Genomic DNA, 18,090 nt, shown 5'->3' on the forward strand with positions numbered 1-18,090 from the left:
CAAATTAAGGTAAAATACTGCATAGAAGAAATAAATTAAAACTTTCCTGGAAAATATTCCCTAAAAGATTAGTGAGGCAAACACTGCCCAGTACTTTATCTTAGGAAAACTGAAGCAGTTGCTGGCATCATGGAGGAGCATGTTCGGAAACTCCCATGTTTTCTGACATGCTGGCTCAGTGGCCCATAGTGAGATGTAGGTAGCTGCAAATCTTTAAACAGGTAGGGTGGAGCTGTGGCATTCAGCCGCTCAATAGCGGGGGAGTATGGCTGCCGAGGGAGGTGCAGGAGGCAAGCCCTTCCCAACCTCCCAGGCCTGATCCTGCACTGTGCATCCCCTCAGATCTGCAACTGGATATCGGGGGAAGTGGCTTTTTGTTTCCTTAGATAGACAGCTTTCTTCCTTAAGGGCTAAGGTAACCTCAATAGCTTATCTCACTCATCCAATAAAAGTTCAGACACAACTGTGGCATCTAGCCAACAACAATACAAGCCTTAATTTGTCAGCTTCACTTTTTCACAAAGAAGCTGCCTGAAAGGAACATCAAAGCGCTTTATTTATTTATTTTTTTTCCTTATGGGGAACACTAGAAATGTAAGACAGTCCTTAATTATGAGCTATCATAAATATGTTTTAAATGGTGGATGTTGATCACTTAAAAACTAGGAACTAACTGTTCATCAGAAAATTTAAACTTGTTTCAATGGTATGGGGAGCTAGATTCTTTTTGTTCTGGGCCATTTCAGCCTCCATTTGCTTAAGCAGCATCTTCTGTCCTTTGGTTTTATTTGCTCATTTAAACCTCAATTTCAGCTTTCATTCATCTCACCCCATGTCTGCCTATCCGCCCGTGTGTGTATTCATCACACGGGCTGTAGTCCTTGCCACCTCTTTGCACAGAGATGGGAACAGCTGCTTTTACTTCATTGCTGAGGAACAGACTTGGGTCTCCATTAGTGGCATTCATCTTTCTGACAAGTGATTTATGGGGCATGAAGTGAAAAAAAAAGAAAAGAAAAAAGTTTTAATCAAATATGAGACAACACTGAGACTGTTAAAACTTGGTTTACACATAAAGCCTGAATGTTGAATATTTTACATTACTTTCACTTTTTAAAAAAGATGACTTTTCCATACAGATGTGCATTCTATATGTAATATATGAAACTGTCATAAATCTTATTGGTGAGGTACTTTCCTGTTCTAAAGATGAACAATATTAATGCCAAAGTAAATAAGGGTAAGAAAAAATGGAGAAGTGTGGTATTCATGAAGTGCCTGTGGCACTGTTCAGAGGAGTGGGAAAGTGAAGGAAACACTGACACAAGGGACCTCCAGCTCTGCTAAAATGGCTTTGCAGACCACTGGAAAACAGATTCAGACAGAAAACCACCCTCAGTGGGTGGACGTGGAGGGGCAGTTTGGGGATTGATGACATTTACTCTAATTTGCTACTAAAACTGACACCGGGTCCTCCACAGGAAACTATTCTTGAGCAATGAGCTCCTCTGCGGTAACGTGTAACAGCGGGGCTGGTGTTTGCGCTGTAACTCCGCATTTTTCTGTGAGGAACCTTCCTTCCAAAAGCTACCCTAGACTTGCTCTGGCCTCCCCTAGGCCTGCCAAACGCTCCCCGCTCTGCCCGGGCTCGGGCAGCCCTGGGCTCGCCCCTTTCCTCCCCTCCCGGCCGGGGCGGTCCCGCGAGCAGCCGTCGGCGGGCAGGGCCCTCCCGGCACCGCCAACATGGAGCCGCCGGGGGGACGCGCCGCCTGCCTGGCCCTCGGCCTGGCGTTGCTCTGCTCCGCGCTGCGAGCGGCCGAGGCGGCGCCGGCCGGCCCGGGGCCCCGCTCTGCTGTGGGTGAGTGAGGCCGCCGCCAGGCCCCGCGGCGGAGCGGGGGGCGGCGGGCGAGGGGGCAGCGGCGGCCCGCAGTGCCCGCCCGGCCCAGGGGGGCCCCGGGAGGGGAGGCCCCTACCAGCCCCGGGGGTCCCCTGCCAGCCCTGGCTGCCCTGGCTGCGGGTCCCATAACCCCCAAGGGGCAAGCCCCGTCCGGCGCCTCCCTGCGTGTTTCTACCCCTGCCAATACAGGCTGCTGCTGTTTTGTGTCCCAGCTAGCTGTAACTTTTAGCTAGCTGCATGCGGTGCTGCTCAGGTAGGTGCGGGTTAACCAGGGTCTCCAGGCAGTCAGCAGGGTACGCCGCACTCCAGCCGGTGTCAGGTAAGGTGAGCCGTGCCCTGCCCGCCCTGCAGTGCCCTGGAGCGTGCCCTGCAAACAGGAGTGCTGTTCTGTGCTGTCAGCCAGCAGCGTGCTTTGCCTGGCCTGGTTTCCGGCACGGTAACAGCCACAGGTGAGTGCTCCGACATTGTTTGCACGGGATTCGCCGTCCCTGTGATCACAGACGCCTCAAACCAAGCGCGCAGCAGTGTTCAGGCGTTTCCGCGTCTTGTGCTCGCAGAAGGCGCAGCGTTGTAGATCTGAAAGATTGCTGCTGGGCTTGGCTTCCTGAAATAAAGCTCCACAAGGTCGAGCCGTGTGTTGCCTGTTATGTCGCTGAGTGAGCATGTGACCTTGGGAAAATCAATTTATATCTGTCCCAGTTTCACAACCAGTGCCACCGATAGACTTGCCTTTTCCAAACGCTTTGAAACTGACAGAGAGAAATTGCTCATGTTTTACATGGGACTTGAAGGCTGCTGATCTCATACAGGCTTAATTCGTCTTGTTCAATATATTCCCATGCTATTGAGTTTGTTTGTTTTTTTTTTTTTCTCTTCGCGGTGCTAAGTGACAAGTGACTAAGAATGTGTCAACCTAGAAAATACTCAGTATTTAAGGCTGATACACCTCTCTTTGGTAAGAAGCCCAGTCTTTTTGCTGCTGTGGCTGCTAGGGAGCAGTGCTTTGAAATCTGCACACAAGCTGTTTCATGCCTTTCCTTCTAGACCATTATCTTTTATAGCAGCCTCCAGCCAGGGAAGGTGTAGAAAAATAATTAAAATTGTTACTCCCTCTCTTTTTTCAGGTGGTAGAATGGAGAAGTCCCTCTAGCACCTCCTCTGCTCTTCAGTTTCCAGATTGCTATAAATGAAAAGGAGCTCCATATTCCAGCCCCTGCCAATCTCAATTTTTTTTTTTTTTTTTTCTGCTGAATCGTTGAAACAATCCATGCCTCTGCTTCTGTTTTCATTGTTTCTAAGCAGACTATGTGAAGTACTCTTGTCAGGAATGCACCACTCATGCACACTTATCAGGCGGGATAATCAGCAATTTGTTAAATTCATTCTTCTTTACAAAACTTCAAAGAGGAACAGCAGTAGAAAAAAAAAGGAGCAAACATGGGGTTATCCATGTGTATCCAATTCACATTTGCAAGTTGTAATCAGAAAGTCACAGAACTACTATATATTTTTTAAGTAAAATACTTGCACTTTTCAGAAGTCAATGTCAGAGATTCCTGTTTAACTTTAGATTCAGCTAATTACATTTATTTATTTATTTTTTCCCAGGCTGTATAAGGAATGGGATTCTTAGAAGCCTGGTGAGAAATAATGCATTTTCTTTAATCTTTGTTTTCTGTAAACAGGACAGTTCTGGCATGTATCTGATCTGCATTTAGATCCAACTTACCACATCACCCCTGATCGCACCAAAGTTTGTTCTTCTTCCAAAGGAGCCAATGCCTCTAACCCAGGCCCTTTTGGAGACTTTTTGTGTGATTCTCCATATCAACTTATTTTGTCAGCATTTACATTCATGAAGGATTCAAGGCAGCAGGCTTCATTCATGATTTGGACTGGGTAAGTCAGTCTACAATTAAAGCTTTTAACAGCTGGATAGGCATATAGTGCAGTAATTCACAAGTTTATATTGACACCAACACATCCTCAGTTTAGTATCTCACAAATGCTACTTTTAAAGAGTCTCCACTTGTCTGAATGGCTAATAAGTGGAAGATTGAGTATATAAGGCCTCAGGAACAGGTTTTGATCTCTGAAACCATTTGTGGGTATTGTTGGACTGTTCACTGTGACATGTGCCATGTGACTTTATTAGTGCAAGTTAAACAGGCTGCGGGGAGGGTGGAAAGCAGAAAAATGAAAGCAAAGGAAAACTCAGAGGAATAACTGATTAGAGTGAATTATCATGGGAGGCACTGTGTTTTTTGTCTTAAGGTCATTAAATATAAAGTGGATACCTTTTTAGATGTATTTCGGCTATATATTAGGTAGTGGGTTCTGTGAGATATATCTAGAATCAAGTTATATTATAGCTTGTGACTTCTAATCTTAAACTCTTTGTTAATAAAACCTTCTCTTTTTTTCAGAGATAGCCCTCCACATGTTCCAGTGAAAGAACTCTCGACAAAACTCGTCATTAACATCATTGGCAATATGAGTTCTACAATTCGAAGTTTCTTTCCAGATCTTCAGGTTTTCCCAGCCTTGGGAAATCATGATTACTGGCCACAGGTAAAACAAATCAGAAATTTTTTTAGGTACCATGTTAGGTTTGTTTCTCGTTCCTCAGAGGGCAAGTGTGGAAAAAAAAAACAACAGTGAAATTTGTATAAATGTTACTCTGGAAACAGTATCCTATGGTTCTCCAATTAGCATTTAAAATGATAAATAAATAATTCCAATCTAAAATACAAAGTATATTTGTATGTGTTAAGTTACCCAACCAAATGTTGGTGCCAGATAAACTCTGTACATTGCCTGAGGTGATGCACGTTTACTGTTAACTATTCCTCTCCTCGTGGCTTAGGACCACCAGGTCTCATCAGTGTGTCAATACACACTTTTTCTTACTATGTAAGCCATACATATATGTAAGTCAGGCGTGTGTACAATAGCTTAACGTAACAAAGATAACATCCTTGGTGCATCTGGCAGCATGTGGTAAGGTTCAAGGCTTGCTGAAAGACCTACTGGAAGTCTACCTGCAGACATCACTGGATTTTTTTATCTCATTGATGGAATAACTTTTGTAATGTTCCCATAGTTTTGCCACTACTATTAAAAATGTGTCTTTCTTTCTTTGCTTATTCAAAATTTAGAAATATTCCCATTAACTATTTACTGTATATGTGGGCCATTGCAGCTGAGGACAGTGCTTCTTTACAGTCAGTGATCTGTGAATATTTTTCTTGGCATAGCACAAAAATAAACAGTTGCTTCATTTGTCCTTTAAAGCATATTGCAAGGTGATCTGGCAGCGCACAGGACTGAGAAACACATTCTGTCATTGGATCTGAGGGGATCGGAAGGGATGTTGAGCAGGTCAACTAAAACAATTTGATAAAGACTTTTGTTCCAGCCTTCTGTGTTATTAATTAGGCCTATTGTGGGATATCTGGTATGGTAGATGGCTTTGGTATAGTAGTATCATTGCCTGTAATTAGTGATTCCTAAATCAGGGAGCATTGGAAGTGCTTAGAGAGTGAACAGGGCAATGTGAGAAGGAAAATCAGAGCTAAGCATGTAGCATAGCTTGGAGCTGTGAGTGCCCAGACCAAGCCGGGACTGGAGTGTTTTCTGGTCTTAAGCTGTTAGTATAGTTTGAGCTTGTCACGTACACTCACAGGAAACAAGGTTAGTTCACCAGAAACTACTGATGATTTGGTAAATACCACCTTCAATGAAGTTTAACTCATAGTATCGTTTTTATTTTAATTAAAAAATAAAAGCAGAGAATAGTTGTCATTCAGCAGTCTCCTGTGGTATAAAGAAAAAAAGCTGTATGCAGTAACCCCATAAACAAAGAAAGATATAAATCCACATGGCAGACATTGACATTTGAATGTAGTGACACTTTTTTGACAAATATGAGTTTTGTTTGTGAAATTAAGTTTGAAGGTAGAAAAAAGATGGTCAGCAGGGGCAGCTGGACGGCAAATAGCATTTTGAAGCAGGCTGCGTATTGGAGTAACTGTTGTAGTTTTGTGTCCAAAACTACACAAGTATTTTTGTGGTGCTTTGCTTTGAAATGGCAGACTCCACTAATGCACAGAACCGGCATACATTTCTGTTTCTGTTGGAAAAAAAACATGCGACCAGAAAATCCCCACTATGAGGTTGTTGGATTTTTTTGCTCTTGAAGACATTTTTATTTTTCTTGGGGACGTGCTTGGCAATACGTACCATAGACTGGAAGTAATGTGGAGCAAGCCACACTCTGTAGGCTGTTCCAGAGAAGCTGTGGAGGCTGTTTGCTTACTATACACCAAAGAATTTTATTGCTTTCTGTTGCATTCTGACCTATCCATCATAATGATTTCACGGTCTTGGATGATTTTTCTTGCAGAGCCTATTAAAAATACTACTCAGGTTAATCAACCACTGGGATACCTTTTAGATTTTTTTTACTGTGACCTTGGTCTTTCTGCATAGTCTTACTTTGTTTCACATTCTTGCCCCTGCTTACAACAAATGCCTTAACTGCTGTCTGATCCAAATATTCACAGAACGCTGATTTGCCTTTTAGAGCCCAAGACCAAACCACCTTCAGTCCATAACATGGCCTCTTATCTGAGATCAGACTTTGCTGTGTCTTAGTGACTTAGCTCTGGCTGAACTGGTATGACTCAGAGCTTTCTTAGTAACTAATACCTGTGCATTACAAGCAACAAATGTCTGAACAGACTACTGATTGCACTGCTTCTAGACAGAGACTTAGTGCCTAAGCCTCTAATAAAGTAAGGTTAGTTTCAAAGATCTTAGAAAGGTCAAATTCTATGTTTAAGAACCCATGCACTGTAATAGTGTTCCTATTTTTTGACCTGATTTTTTTTTCCTAGCATTAAAGATTGAAGCAGGTATTTTAGGAAAGGCAATGACAAACTGGAATCTCCCTGTCAGGGTGAGATGGGAGCATGTCTCTGATCAGGCTATGGCACTTGGGCGTTGCTTGGCTTGGACTGAAAAGTGCTGCAGTCCTTATTAGAGCTGGTATGTGAAAACATTGACAAAACTTTTCTTTTACATTTTAAATCAGAACTAGAGGATATCGTGGAAATATTGGTTAATCTCATTGAAATATTTCTGAGGGTTTTTGTGGGATTTCGGGGAGCTATGAATCCCAAGTTGTGTGAAAAATTTACCTGCTATATAAGAAACTTGGGTTCAAGCGTCTTCTCCAAGAGACTGTATTTTTAGAAGGCAAATAGGTTGTGAATCTTTGGTTTATAATTTTTCAGGATGTATGGTTTTTACTTAGCTGTGCTCCTAAGGCTTGAAATATTTCTGGCACTAGTTTAACAATGTGTTAACATTGTTAATGCTGTCAGTTCTAAGACTGGGATTTTTTTCCTGATCAGCAATACTGGATGGCGAGAAGTTTTGTTGCTTTCTGGTGTGCTACCTGGTGATCACTGGTTACACTTATGTATTATGGGAGAAATCAGGTGGGATGATAAATTAATTTTTTTGTACATGTGTCTGAATAATAAGACTTAGGCAAGTTCTGCTGTCTCACAGGATCAGCTTCCTGTAACCACCAGTGAAGTTTACAATGCTGTAGCAGATTTCTGGAAGCCTTGGCTAACTGATGAAGCAATCAGTACCTTCAGAAAAGGTAAAGTGTGTCAGTAATACATCATAAAGCTAGGACTTAGAGACTAATGATGCTATAGATTTGTCCCCTTTGTTCAGCTTTCTCACAGAATGAATTATTACAGTGGATTATCTAGAATCGTAGAATGGTTTGAGTTGGAAGGCACTTCAACAGAACCATCCAGTTCCAACCTCCCTGCCAAGGGCAAGGACACCTCCCACCAGACCAGGCTGCCCAAAGCCCCATCCAGCCTGGCCTTGAACACCTCCAGGGATGGGGCAATCACAGCTTCTCTGGGCAACCTGTGCCAGGGTCTCACCACTCTCTGAGTGAAGAATTTCATCTTTACATCTGATCAAAATCTACCCTCCTTTAGTTTAAAGCCATAACCCCTTGTCCTATCACTACACTCCCTGACAAAGAGTCCCTCCTCAGCTTTCCTGTAGGCCCCCTTTAGGCACTGGAAGGCCTCTATAAGGTCTCCCTGGAGCCCTTCCTTCCCCAGGCTGAGCAACCCCAACTCCCTCAGCCTGTCCTCTTAGTTGTCCCTCTGAACTCTGTCTCTCCCCTCACTGTCCCTCTGTTCTCACCTCTGGTGAGTCTGCACCTTGAGTAGTGTGTTCAGTTTTGGGCCCCTCACTTCAAGAAGGGCATTGGGGTGCTGGAGCTTGTCCAGAGAAGGGCAACGAAGCTGGTGAGGGGTCTAGAAAACAGGTCTTATGAGGAGTGGCTGAGGGAATTGCGGTTGTTTAGCCTCTAGAGAAAAGGAGTTTCAGTCTCAAATAATGACACTGTACAATTACTTTAATTGTATGGGTCATAGTGAGGTGGGGATCAGGCTCTTCTCTCAAGCACCAGGAGACAAGATGAGGGGAAATGGCCGCAAGTTGCACCAGGGGAGGTTTAGGTTGGGTACTAGGGTAAATTTCTTTACTGAAAGAGTTGTGTGGCATTGCAATAGGTTGCCCAGGGAATTGTTTGAATCACCATCTCTGGAGGTCTTCAAGAAAGGTGCGGATTGAGAACTTACTAGCGTGGTTTAGTGGTGGACTTCAGTACTAGGTTAAAAGTTTGACTTGATGATCTTGGAGGTCTTTTCCAGCTGGAATGATTCTATGACAGTAGAGGTGCTACAGTCCTTTGGTCATTTCTCTGCCCCTCCTCTGGACTTGTGCTAATAGGTCCATGTCCTTGTTGTACTGGGGACCACCAGAGCTGAACGCAGTCCTCCAGGTGGGGTCTCACAAGAGCAGAAAGGGAAAATCACTTTCCTTGACCTGCTGGCCAAGCTTCTTTTGATGCAGCCCAGGATATGGTTGGCTTTCTGGGCAGCAAGCACACATTGCTAGTTCATGTTGTGCTTCTTATCATCCAACACCTTCTCCTCAGGGCTGCTCTCAGTCCATTCTCTGCCCAGCCCAGCCTATATCTGTGCTTGGCATTTTCCTGCATTGCCAGGCACAGAGGTGAGACTGACTAGCCTGTAGTTTCCTGGGTCTTCTTTTTTTTTTTTTTTTTTTTTTTTTTCTTTAGAAACAGGCTTGTTTTTCCCCTCTTCCAGCCAGTGGAAACTTTACTGGAGTGTCATGACTTATCAAATATGATGGATGGCAGCTTAACAATAATGCTTCTTCTGGAAGAAGTTACTTAACTTTTTGAATATCAATGCTTATCTTCAGGGTACATTTGTTCTCCTTTGCAATAGTCATTACTGCTTCTTGTAACGTGGACAGTTTTATTGGCTTTTTACCAGTACTCGTGAAGTATCTTATTGTCTTCAGGACCTCATAAAAAGTACATTTATAGAAAAAGATGCATGATGCACAAGAAGAGTTAAATCTGGTTGTACAGAAGTTGATGACATGGTGTTTCTGTTTTGATACTGCATGGAATAGGCATATATTTCTTCAGATTATAGTAGTACATAGTCTTGGTGATTATATTGTTAATTACATCATGTTTGTATCCAACTTACTCAACTGGTAAAATAAGGATATGCTAATTATGATTTTTCTTTTTACCAAAAGACTGAAAAATTCAGCCCAATTTCCAGACATTATGGATTTGGAATTTTAATTTGTGTTTTGTGTCCTGAAAAAGAAAGACATCTGGGTAAGAATGGAAGTAGGAATTCTAATAGGAAAATAAAACTCAAAGGAGCAGATCTTAACGTTAAAGTATATTGTTACAGCTCTATTGTCACGGCTCCAGTGAAGTCCATGAACTATGAAATTGCACCCATTGAAGTCCTGTGTGCCATGCTCTTAATTATGTCCTAGTCTAAAGCTAAATGAGTTTCGAAGTACCAGGCTTCCTGGACAAACCTATGTGTTTGCAGTATTTGTACTTCTAACAATTACTGCATCTCCGTTTGTGGTAGAAATGTTACAGGGCATTTCTTGTGCATGAATTGGATAATTGCATGTGGAAACAAAAACAAAGGCAGTTACAGGCAAGGATTCATAAAATATTCAGTGTCCACTTTTCATACTAAAATGTTCCTGAAAACAGATTTTTAAGATGTTCTGTTGTGATAAGGTGATACGTAGCCTGGCTAAACACATCCTATTTTACTAGGAAGAGGAAGACTGGATATGTTGTTGGTGCTGTACTTTGATTCTAAAGTTGTGCTTTGAAGCCTTTCTTTTTTCAGATGATGTTGGTCTTACTTTCACAGGTGGCTTCTACACACAGCTGTTTGAATCAAGCGTTGGCTCTCAACCACTCAGGATAATCAGTTTGAACACAAACTTATATTACAGCCCAAATAGCGTGACTGTGAATATCACAGACCCAGCCAACCAGTTGGCCTGGCTGGAGGGAATATTGGAAGCGTCTTCACAAAAGCAGGAAAAGGTAAGGGTAGTGAACAGAACCCATTGGTGTTATTTGTTTAAACTTTGAAGAAAAGAAGAAACTAAGAAAAGTTTAGATTTAGAGCTTAGTGATATGGTTTAGTGGAGGACTTGTTAGTGGTAGGTCAGAGGTTGGACTAGATGATCTTGGAGGTCTCTTCCAACCTAGATGATTGTGTGATTCTGTGATATAAATATGATTTTAGAATAATATTAATGTTACCAAAGAGATGGAAAAAATCAGTTTCATTTGTATTAATAATTCTTTGTTGAATATGCACATTATATATGTACTACAACAATTAATACAATAATTGCATACTCTTTCTCAAATTATCCAGTAAAATACCTTTTCTCTCTTATAATGTAAAATGCCATAGGAGCCAGAAGGAAAATACTTTAACTTTTGTTTCTGAATCTTTTTACTCTAAGCCTTCAGTTTTAAAATGTGCGCCCTTGGTCTGAGACAAAAGTTATTGTATTTCATTTACATTGATACATAATTATGAGTATGAAAACTAGATATCAGAAAAGATTTTGACAACCACAAAACTTAGCCAACCTTCAATTTAAGTGCTATAATAATAATTAATTGCCTAATAATACTCAGTTTTTAAGTGGGGTTATAACTTGTTGCTCATGTTTATTGATTGGTGTGGGGATTGGATCATCAGCTGACCAGGAAAAGTGTTTAGTGTGAAACATGTTTACAGTTGCTGTCTTTTTAAATATTATATTATAGTGGGGGGAAAGGAGATCTTTCACTTTCTTGTGCCATTGGAGGCCAGTCTCAGTCTAAACAACAGACTTAGAGACTTACAGAAAGATCGTAATTAGTTCTTCTATGTTTATGCTGAATATCTGACCATTCCCTATAATATTCTAACACAAATATTTTTTGCTATTCCCTTGAGGTGCCAAATCATGTCTTGCCCTGGTTAACTTACATTTTCATTTGAAACAATTGAACACATTTTTCTTTGCCCTAAAATCATGCAGAGAGTTAGCAGAACTCTTTTTCAAGAATGCACTAAGAAAAAACTATTTTTCTAATTAAATTTAAACATACTTACTGTATTTTGTATAGTAAAACTGCTGTGATTTCTGGCTTTCAGAATGCCTTTTCAAAGATAGCATTAGAATAAAATTGTGTTAACCTTTTCTAAGTTAAAGCTAAAACTATCAGTTTCAAAGGAAGATGCTAATTGTGTTTTCTCTAATTTCTTAGGTGTATATAATAGGACATGTACCAGTAGGATACTTGCCATATGCAAGGAATACTACAGCTATCAGGGAGTATTACAATGAGAGACTAGTGAAGATTTTTCGCAAATACAGTAGTGTTATTGCTGGGCAGTTTTTTGGCCACACACATAGAGATAGTATCATGGTCCTCCTGGATGAAGAAGGTAAGGATGCTCTTTGAATCCTTCATCCTTTTTGATTAAAAGCAAATTAATGTTTTCTTACATGGTGTTACCGGTCAGTCTGTGTTGTAAATAACTGAAAAATGAAATTGTGAAATTCTGCTATTTATCTACAGAAGTTCAAGCCTCACACACTCGCAGATTTTTTCCGAAGAAAACCTTGCAAGACAGACTGTCTTTTTTTCTGAAGTCTGAAGAGACTCTGCAGGCTTCCTATATTTTTAATGAATGCTTATGCCTAGACAAGAATTCCTACTCTTTCCTCTCCACCTTCTCAGTGACATGGGCAAATTGTACTAGCCAGTTGCTATTGTGTAATGTGTCAAAGGGAATGTTCTCAGGCCAACTAGACATGCTCTGTGTTCTTGTGTTTCCTGCATCATTACTGTGCCTCTCTGCTGAGTTCCCTGCTGCTTCAAAGTTAATTAAGATAGGGGTAAGCAGGAGGCAGGGGAATGAAAGTCTCTGCTTGTTGCATCTCTTAGATCAGCAAGAAAAGCACCTTCAAGAAAAGCAACCAGGTTTGAAAAGTTTGTTTATTGCTTTGAAATCCCTTAATTTTAAGCGTGGATATTTCTGTATGAAACACTCTTACATCTCTAGCAGAAGATCTCTAACAAGTAGCTAGTTAAATGCTTGTGTCTACAGCATAGTGAGGCGTCTACTGCTTTGGTTTACATAAAATATCCCAATATTAATTGGCTCCTTATCTGTGTTTGTTTTTATATGAACTTATAAAAGCAATGCCCAAAACGCGGACTGGGCTAACAGGGCTTTAAATGATTTACCTTCTTGCATACCGTTAACATGGAATTAATGTCCAGTAAAAATCAATCCAACCCAGGTGAAATAAATGGCCTTTAATACACTCAAATGGTTTTCAGAACTGTCTTACACATGCATATTTTTGTCCCTTGTCCCATTTGTGCATGAAATCATCACCTCTACTGCAAATTTCACTGAGAATTGGCAGAACTTGATGCATTCTCATTACAGTTTCCATGTGCAAGTAACTGCTTCCAGAGTATTCTAATAATTTTGCATATTTTGCCAAAATCCAAACAGTGAAATTTCATGTAGCGTGGTACAGTTCATTTATCTGTACAGTTTTAGGCTTTCTTCTCTTTATGTCATTTTTCTTTTTGACAAAATTTCAGAGAGTTACACAGAGAACCTCTCAATACTCTTACCTGCATATTCTGCCCATTAAGACTTTTGTATGTCCTCATGTTTCAGTTACCATAAAGATCAGTGTTTACTAACTAGATTCTGGGCTAGTCTAGATGAGTGAAGTCAGAGTCAGTTTATGATACCCTGGTGTTTCTAATGACATTATAAATACATGAAGAACAAATACATAATGCAACATGTAAAGTGTAGCATGAGGAAAGCTACTCAAAGTTCTGGATGTTTCTTCAGTAGAAATATACAAAGTACAGAGGCCTTACCTGCAGGCAAGACCATTTAGCACTTGGATAGTTGAACTGGTGTGAAGCCTCCAGTATAGATAAACTTAACTGATAAGCAGTGGATTATAGATACACAGATTTTGGTCCATTGAATGGAAATAAATGAATTAATAGTGGTGTAACTAATCCAGGGTAAGAAATTGCTGATGTACTTAAGCTTCTCACTCTAGCTCTTGTTGTGTTGGTTCTCCATAAAAATATGTTTGAGAAAGAAATGATTGAAAGGTAAGTGTTTCCTCCATTCCCTTTTCTTGCAGAAAAGCCAGTAAATTCCTTGTTTGTGGCACCTGCTGTAACCCCAGTGAAGAATGTATGGCAAATGGAGTCCAATAACCCGGGTGTCAGATTCTATCAATATGATCTTCTCGATTATAGCTTGCTGGTACGTAAGGCTTTTAAAGCATCATTTAGGACTTAAATATTTAAATACACTGTCACTAAAAATTACAGTGAGATGTCAGCCTTTGTAGTATTCTGGTAATTGGTGGAACTTTAGTGCTTACTGTTATTTTTCTTCTTGGGCAAAGAAGATGAAATCTGAGAGAGAACTTGGTCAGTCTGTCTGGCTGCAAGACTACCCAGTGCTTCCTGTTCTCTGAACATTCCTACGATGTAGAATCAAAGATGGTCAGAATTTTTCTGGGCATAATCCTGAAACTGTTTGCAGGGAGCTCAGCTCTGCAATGGTGAAAAAGGTTCATACCAGTTATTATTAGCTTGTTTACATACCAGTGTTGTTTGCTGGTGATTGTCTGAGCTTTGGGAGGCATGAAGTGCTTCTACAGGGTATAGAAGAGCAGATGAAGAAAATCACACTTCTAGCCATGTGATGCCTTTCATAATCATGCAGCTTTCTATATAGGGTTTATACTTTTAATAGGAAATTGTAAAGACATTTTAAAGGACAAAACTTAGAATACTTCTGTAGTCTTTATTTTTTTGGAGATATAGTGAATCCTGTGTGGTGCTTTTAGCTCTGAGTAACTCAGACATTCTCTCAGTAATTCAAAGTAAAGTCTTGACCTTGCCGAGTTCAGTGACAACACATCCTGTGGCTTGACTGAGACTGGGGTTTCCCTCTGGAGATCTGTGCTAATGTTGCCTGCTTCTTTCCTGTGCAGCTTTCATTCCTGTATCTCCATCTCTCCCTTTCCTCTGAATTCTCCCTGGGCTATTCTTTTTCTGTCCATTCTGTCCATTTCTGTCCCTCAAGCAGTGTCCACAGAAAAGAGTTCTGGATTTCACTCTTTTGCCCCAGACCCATGCCAGACACGAGCATAGAGGAATTTGGTTTACAGTTTGGACAGGAAAGACTTCTAACAGTGCCTCTGCTGCCTTTTGTGTTTCTCATTTCTTCTCCCCATCCCCCCACCATTACCACACTGCAAGTACCAGCTTTGGGTGTAAGCCCAGCTCTTGGGGTGGGACGTGACCTTCTATTCATTTGTGAATAATGAGGAGTGACAGCTTCCTAATCAATATATCACTCTAGAGACTTAATGAAGCAGGGAAGAAAGCAATACAGCAGTGCCTATTTTTTTTTCTTCTTTTTTTTTTTTTTTTTAAACTGTAGGATCTTTGGCAGTTTTACTTGGATCTCAGAGACGCCAACAAGAAAAATGAATCGGACTGGAAATTAGAATACATCCTGACTAAAGCTTATGGTATTGAAGACTTGAAGCCTGAAAGCTTATATGAAATGGCCAAGCAGTTGTCTATGCCACACAGCAAGCTGTTTGAGCAGTATTACAATAACTTCATTGTGAGTTATGACACAACCATTGTCTGTGAAGAGGGGTGCAAGACCTGCCAAATATGTGCAATCCAATATCTGGATTATTCCTCATACACAGATTGTATCAATCAGGAAGCAATGTGGAGATGAGAAGTCTCTAGTACAATGTATATTAATATTAACTTGAGCCTTTGATTTAAAAAATCTGATCATCCTCTTGCTCAAGCGCTGACATGCTGCCAGGGAACCTGTGGGACTTGCCTGAATTTCAGGGGAATAATAAATCTCCGTAGATTTTTCTTCCTTTAAGCATATTTTCCTTCCACATCTAAATAAAAGTTTATTGGCTGTGTAATAGTGGCCAGATATTTTGCTGTTGTTTCAAGTGTACTGTGCCCCCCTGTAACAGGCATCAGAATGTATGAGAAAAGAAGTTACTCAGTTCTTTGGAAATCCAAGTCTCTTATCAGGGTGTGGACTCGATGATCTTGAGGTCTCTTCCAACCTAGAAATTCTGTGATTCTGTGATTCTGTGAAATGTAGGCAATGCCATTTCAGGCATGGGAATTGTATGGGGGTGGATTTCAGCCATCCGCTGCTGTGATTTACAAAGTGAAGACTGTAGAACCTCTGTTTGCTGAGGCTAGAGTGCAGTTACCTTGTTGATGTGATGCCAGTATTGGGCATCTCTGTCCCTGTGCTGTTTCCTTTTCTTTCTTATCCTCTTAAATTCACCTCTGTTCAGGGGCATATTTTAATGACAGCATGAATGTGATAATGGATCACAAACCTCCAACCTGAAAATACTTGAAAGTACTCAGTACACCTGAGTGTACTTTGTGATTATCCATCACCAAGTGCTTCTTTCCTATGATAGGCCTGTGTATATTGGTGCTGCTATCAAGCAGTCAGCTGGCATGAGATTTTGCAGCAGACTACAAATCAGGTTTAAATTAATCAACATCAATAATTAGACATAGCTAATGTGCAATACAGGCAAACATGCACTAACCATGATAGTCTTGGGTTTCTCAGGTTTCTGTGTTTCACAGAGCAGTTGGACACTTAATGCAAAGCTTATCACATGTATCAATTTACAAGTGCACAAACCACTTCTTGGGACTGTGTGCACAAAATGATATATCAAGAGGACAATTTGTCTAGTGCATACAACCAAGAAAGATCTTTACTATTTTTCTGTCTCATCAAGAGTCATACTTTTAGAAACTTTGGTCAATATAATATCATACAGACTCTATTGTAGAAAATATAACTCCGGAGTAACTAGACTGTGGCAGTGGTTATGAGAGAAATCCAGTTGCAAACTGTTTATTTTCATGAGCTTAAAGTCTTTATTTTAGCTGTTGAGGAATTTTCTGGTTTTGTTTCCATCCAAGCTTGAAATACTTGGAAAATCTGTCCCCATATATTTCACTAAGTCTATAGTGTTCATAATTGTAGATGCAGATACTTCAGATTTGTCACGCATCAGTCATCGGCAGAGGAAGTGGCTGGTTTGGTAAATTTGCATTCAGAAACAAATCTTCCTGTGGCAACTGTGTTTAGAAATGCCATTAATGATGCATAACAGGTAGTTGTACTGTATTTTCAATTTTGTTCTCAGAGAAGGTACATGGGCATGTAAACTCTTTAGAGACATTTATTCTGGCTAATCTTGGATGTAACTGGATATGTAAATAGTGTGAGTTAACATGGGTTCCATGCAGACTGTCATTGTGAGGAAGTACAAGAAAGTTTCAGTAGTATATGTTGATGATTCACTCTTTGTTGGATGTGTTTATTGTTTGGTTTTCTCATGGTTTGGTTCATTAAAAAAAGCTTGTGTTACCAGTGTCACTTCTCCAAGGGCAAGCAAAGTTACGGATGGATAGCATACAGACAATTACAGTTGATTTTGCTTCAATTTGCCAGATGGGTTTTGTTCAATTCAGTTTTGTGCTTTGAACAACTTTCTCTTACTGGTTTGTTTTTGTGATTTCTCTGACTTCTGTTTAAACTTAATATCTACAAACCATCCTGGAAAAGTGCAGTAAGAATTACCTAGTTACATACTCCCACTAAAGATATTTTTATTGCTGAATCTTAGGGAGAACTGAACCATGTAGCAGATTAGTTCCAGAGCTCTGGTATGCTGTTTATGAGTTCTTGGGCTTCTTGCTTCCTATATTATTTTTTATCTCTGTATATGTCTGTAACTATTATTTAGTGAGCATAAAAAAAATAAATGCCTACAAATATCTATTAGCAATCTATGCTCTGTTTGTTTGTTTGTTTTAAAAACATAAATGCTGACTTTATCTGGACTTTAGATGAAGCCAAGTGCTGGATGGCACCAGCCAAGGAAGTTGGTTTTGTTTCAGCCAGAAGGATATATCCCCTAAAGAGTTATATTTAGCTAGGGGCCATCTACTACGATACATCCAGTTATGCAGCCTGGCATTCTCCGCTTCTCTTATACATAACTATATTTATTCAAGTGCAAATGGAACTGGCCAAGAAAGATCCAGGAATATGTTTAACTGCATCATCTTGTAATTTGGACGTAAAACAAAGAGCTGTTAAGAATGTTGCACTGTAATAAACAACAACAACAACAAAATCACACAAAAAACTTAAATGTCACCTAGGGTAAGGACAAATAGAGGGTGGTATTTTTGTTTCAGGTTCATACTTCATTCCTCCATGGATCTAAGAATGTTCTAGAGGTAAGTTATCCTTTCCTGACAGCATTTTTTTTTTTTTTTTAAGGAGTCATAACGATTAAACACCAAAGAGGAATGGCCTGATAAAACTTCTGTCTCCTGTAGACCAGACTCCTGTTTCAAATTTCATGATATTTTGTGTCCCTTTCTTGAATGAATGATTTGGAGGAATTTTTGTAAGGCCACATATGACAGAAAGACAAAACACACCACCTAGTGGAGATGAAAGCTTTGAGTTTATCTAGAATTAAACTTGAGACATATTAACAAGGAAATAAATTTCTCAAATATTCTAGGATTTACCTTCTAGTTATTTCTTTTGTAGCAGTGC

General features: G+C 40.3%; 1 protein-coding gene across 1 annotated transcript; it reads left to right on the plus strand.

The window, feature by feature from the left end:
- The first annotated feature begins 553 nt into the window (after positions 1–553).
- SMPDL3A (sphingomyelin phosphodiesterase acid like 3A) lies at positions 554–17,305 on the plus strand. The gene is made up of 8 exons (XM_084514731.1): positions 554–1,858; positions 3,583–3,796; positions 4,324–4,468; positions 7,475–7,571; positions 10,228–10,406; positions 11,634–11,814; positions 13,559–13,683; positions 14,875–17,305. The coding sequence occupies exons 1-8, from the start codon at positions 1,744–1,746 to the stop codon at positions 15,184–15,186; spliced, it is 1,368 nt and encodes a 455-aa protein (XP_084370857.1). The 5' UTR covers positions 554–1,743; the 3' UTR covers positions 15,187–17,305.
- Positions 17,306–18,090: the final 785 nt, after the last annotated feature.

The sequence above is a fragment of the Aythya ferina genome (genome assembly GCF_964211825.1).
Source record: "Aythya ferina genome assembly, chromosome: 3".
NCBI lineage: Eukaryota > Metazoa > Chordata > Aves > Anseriformes > Anatidae > Aythya > Aythya ferina.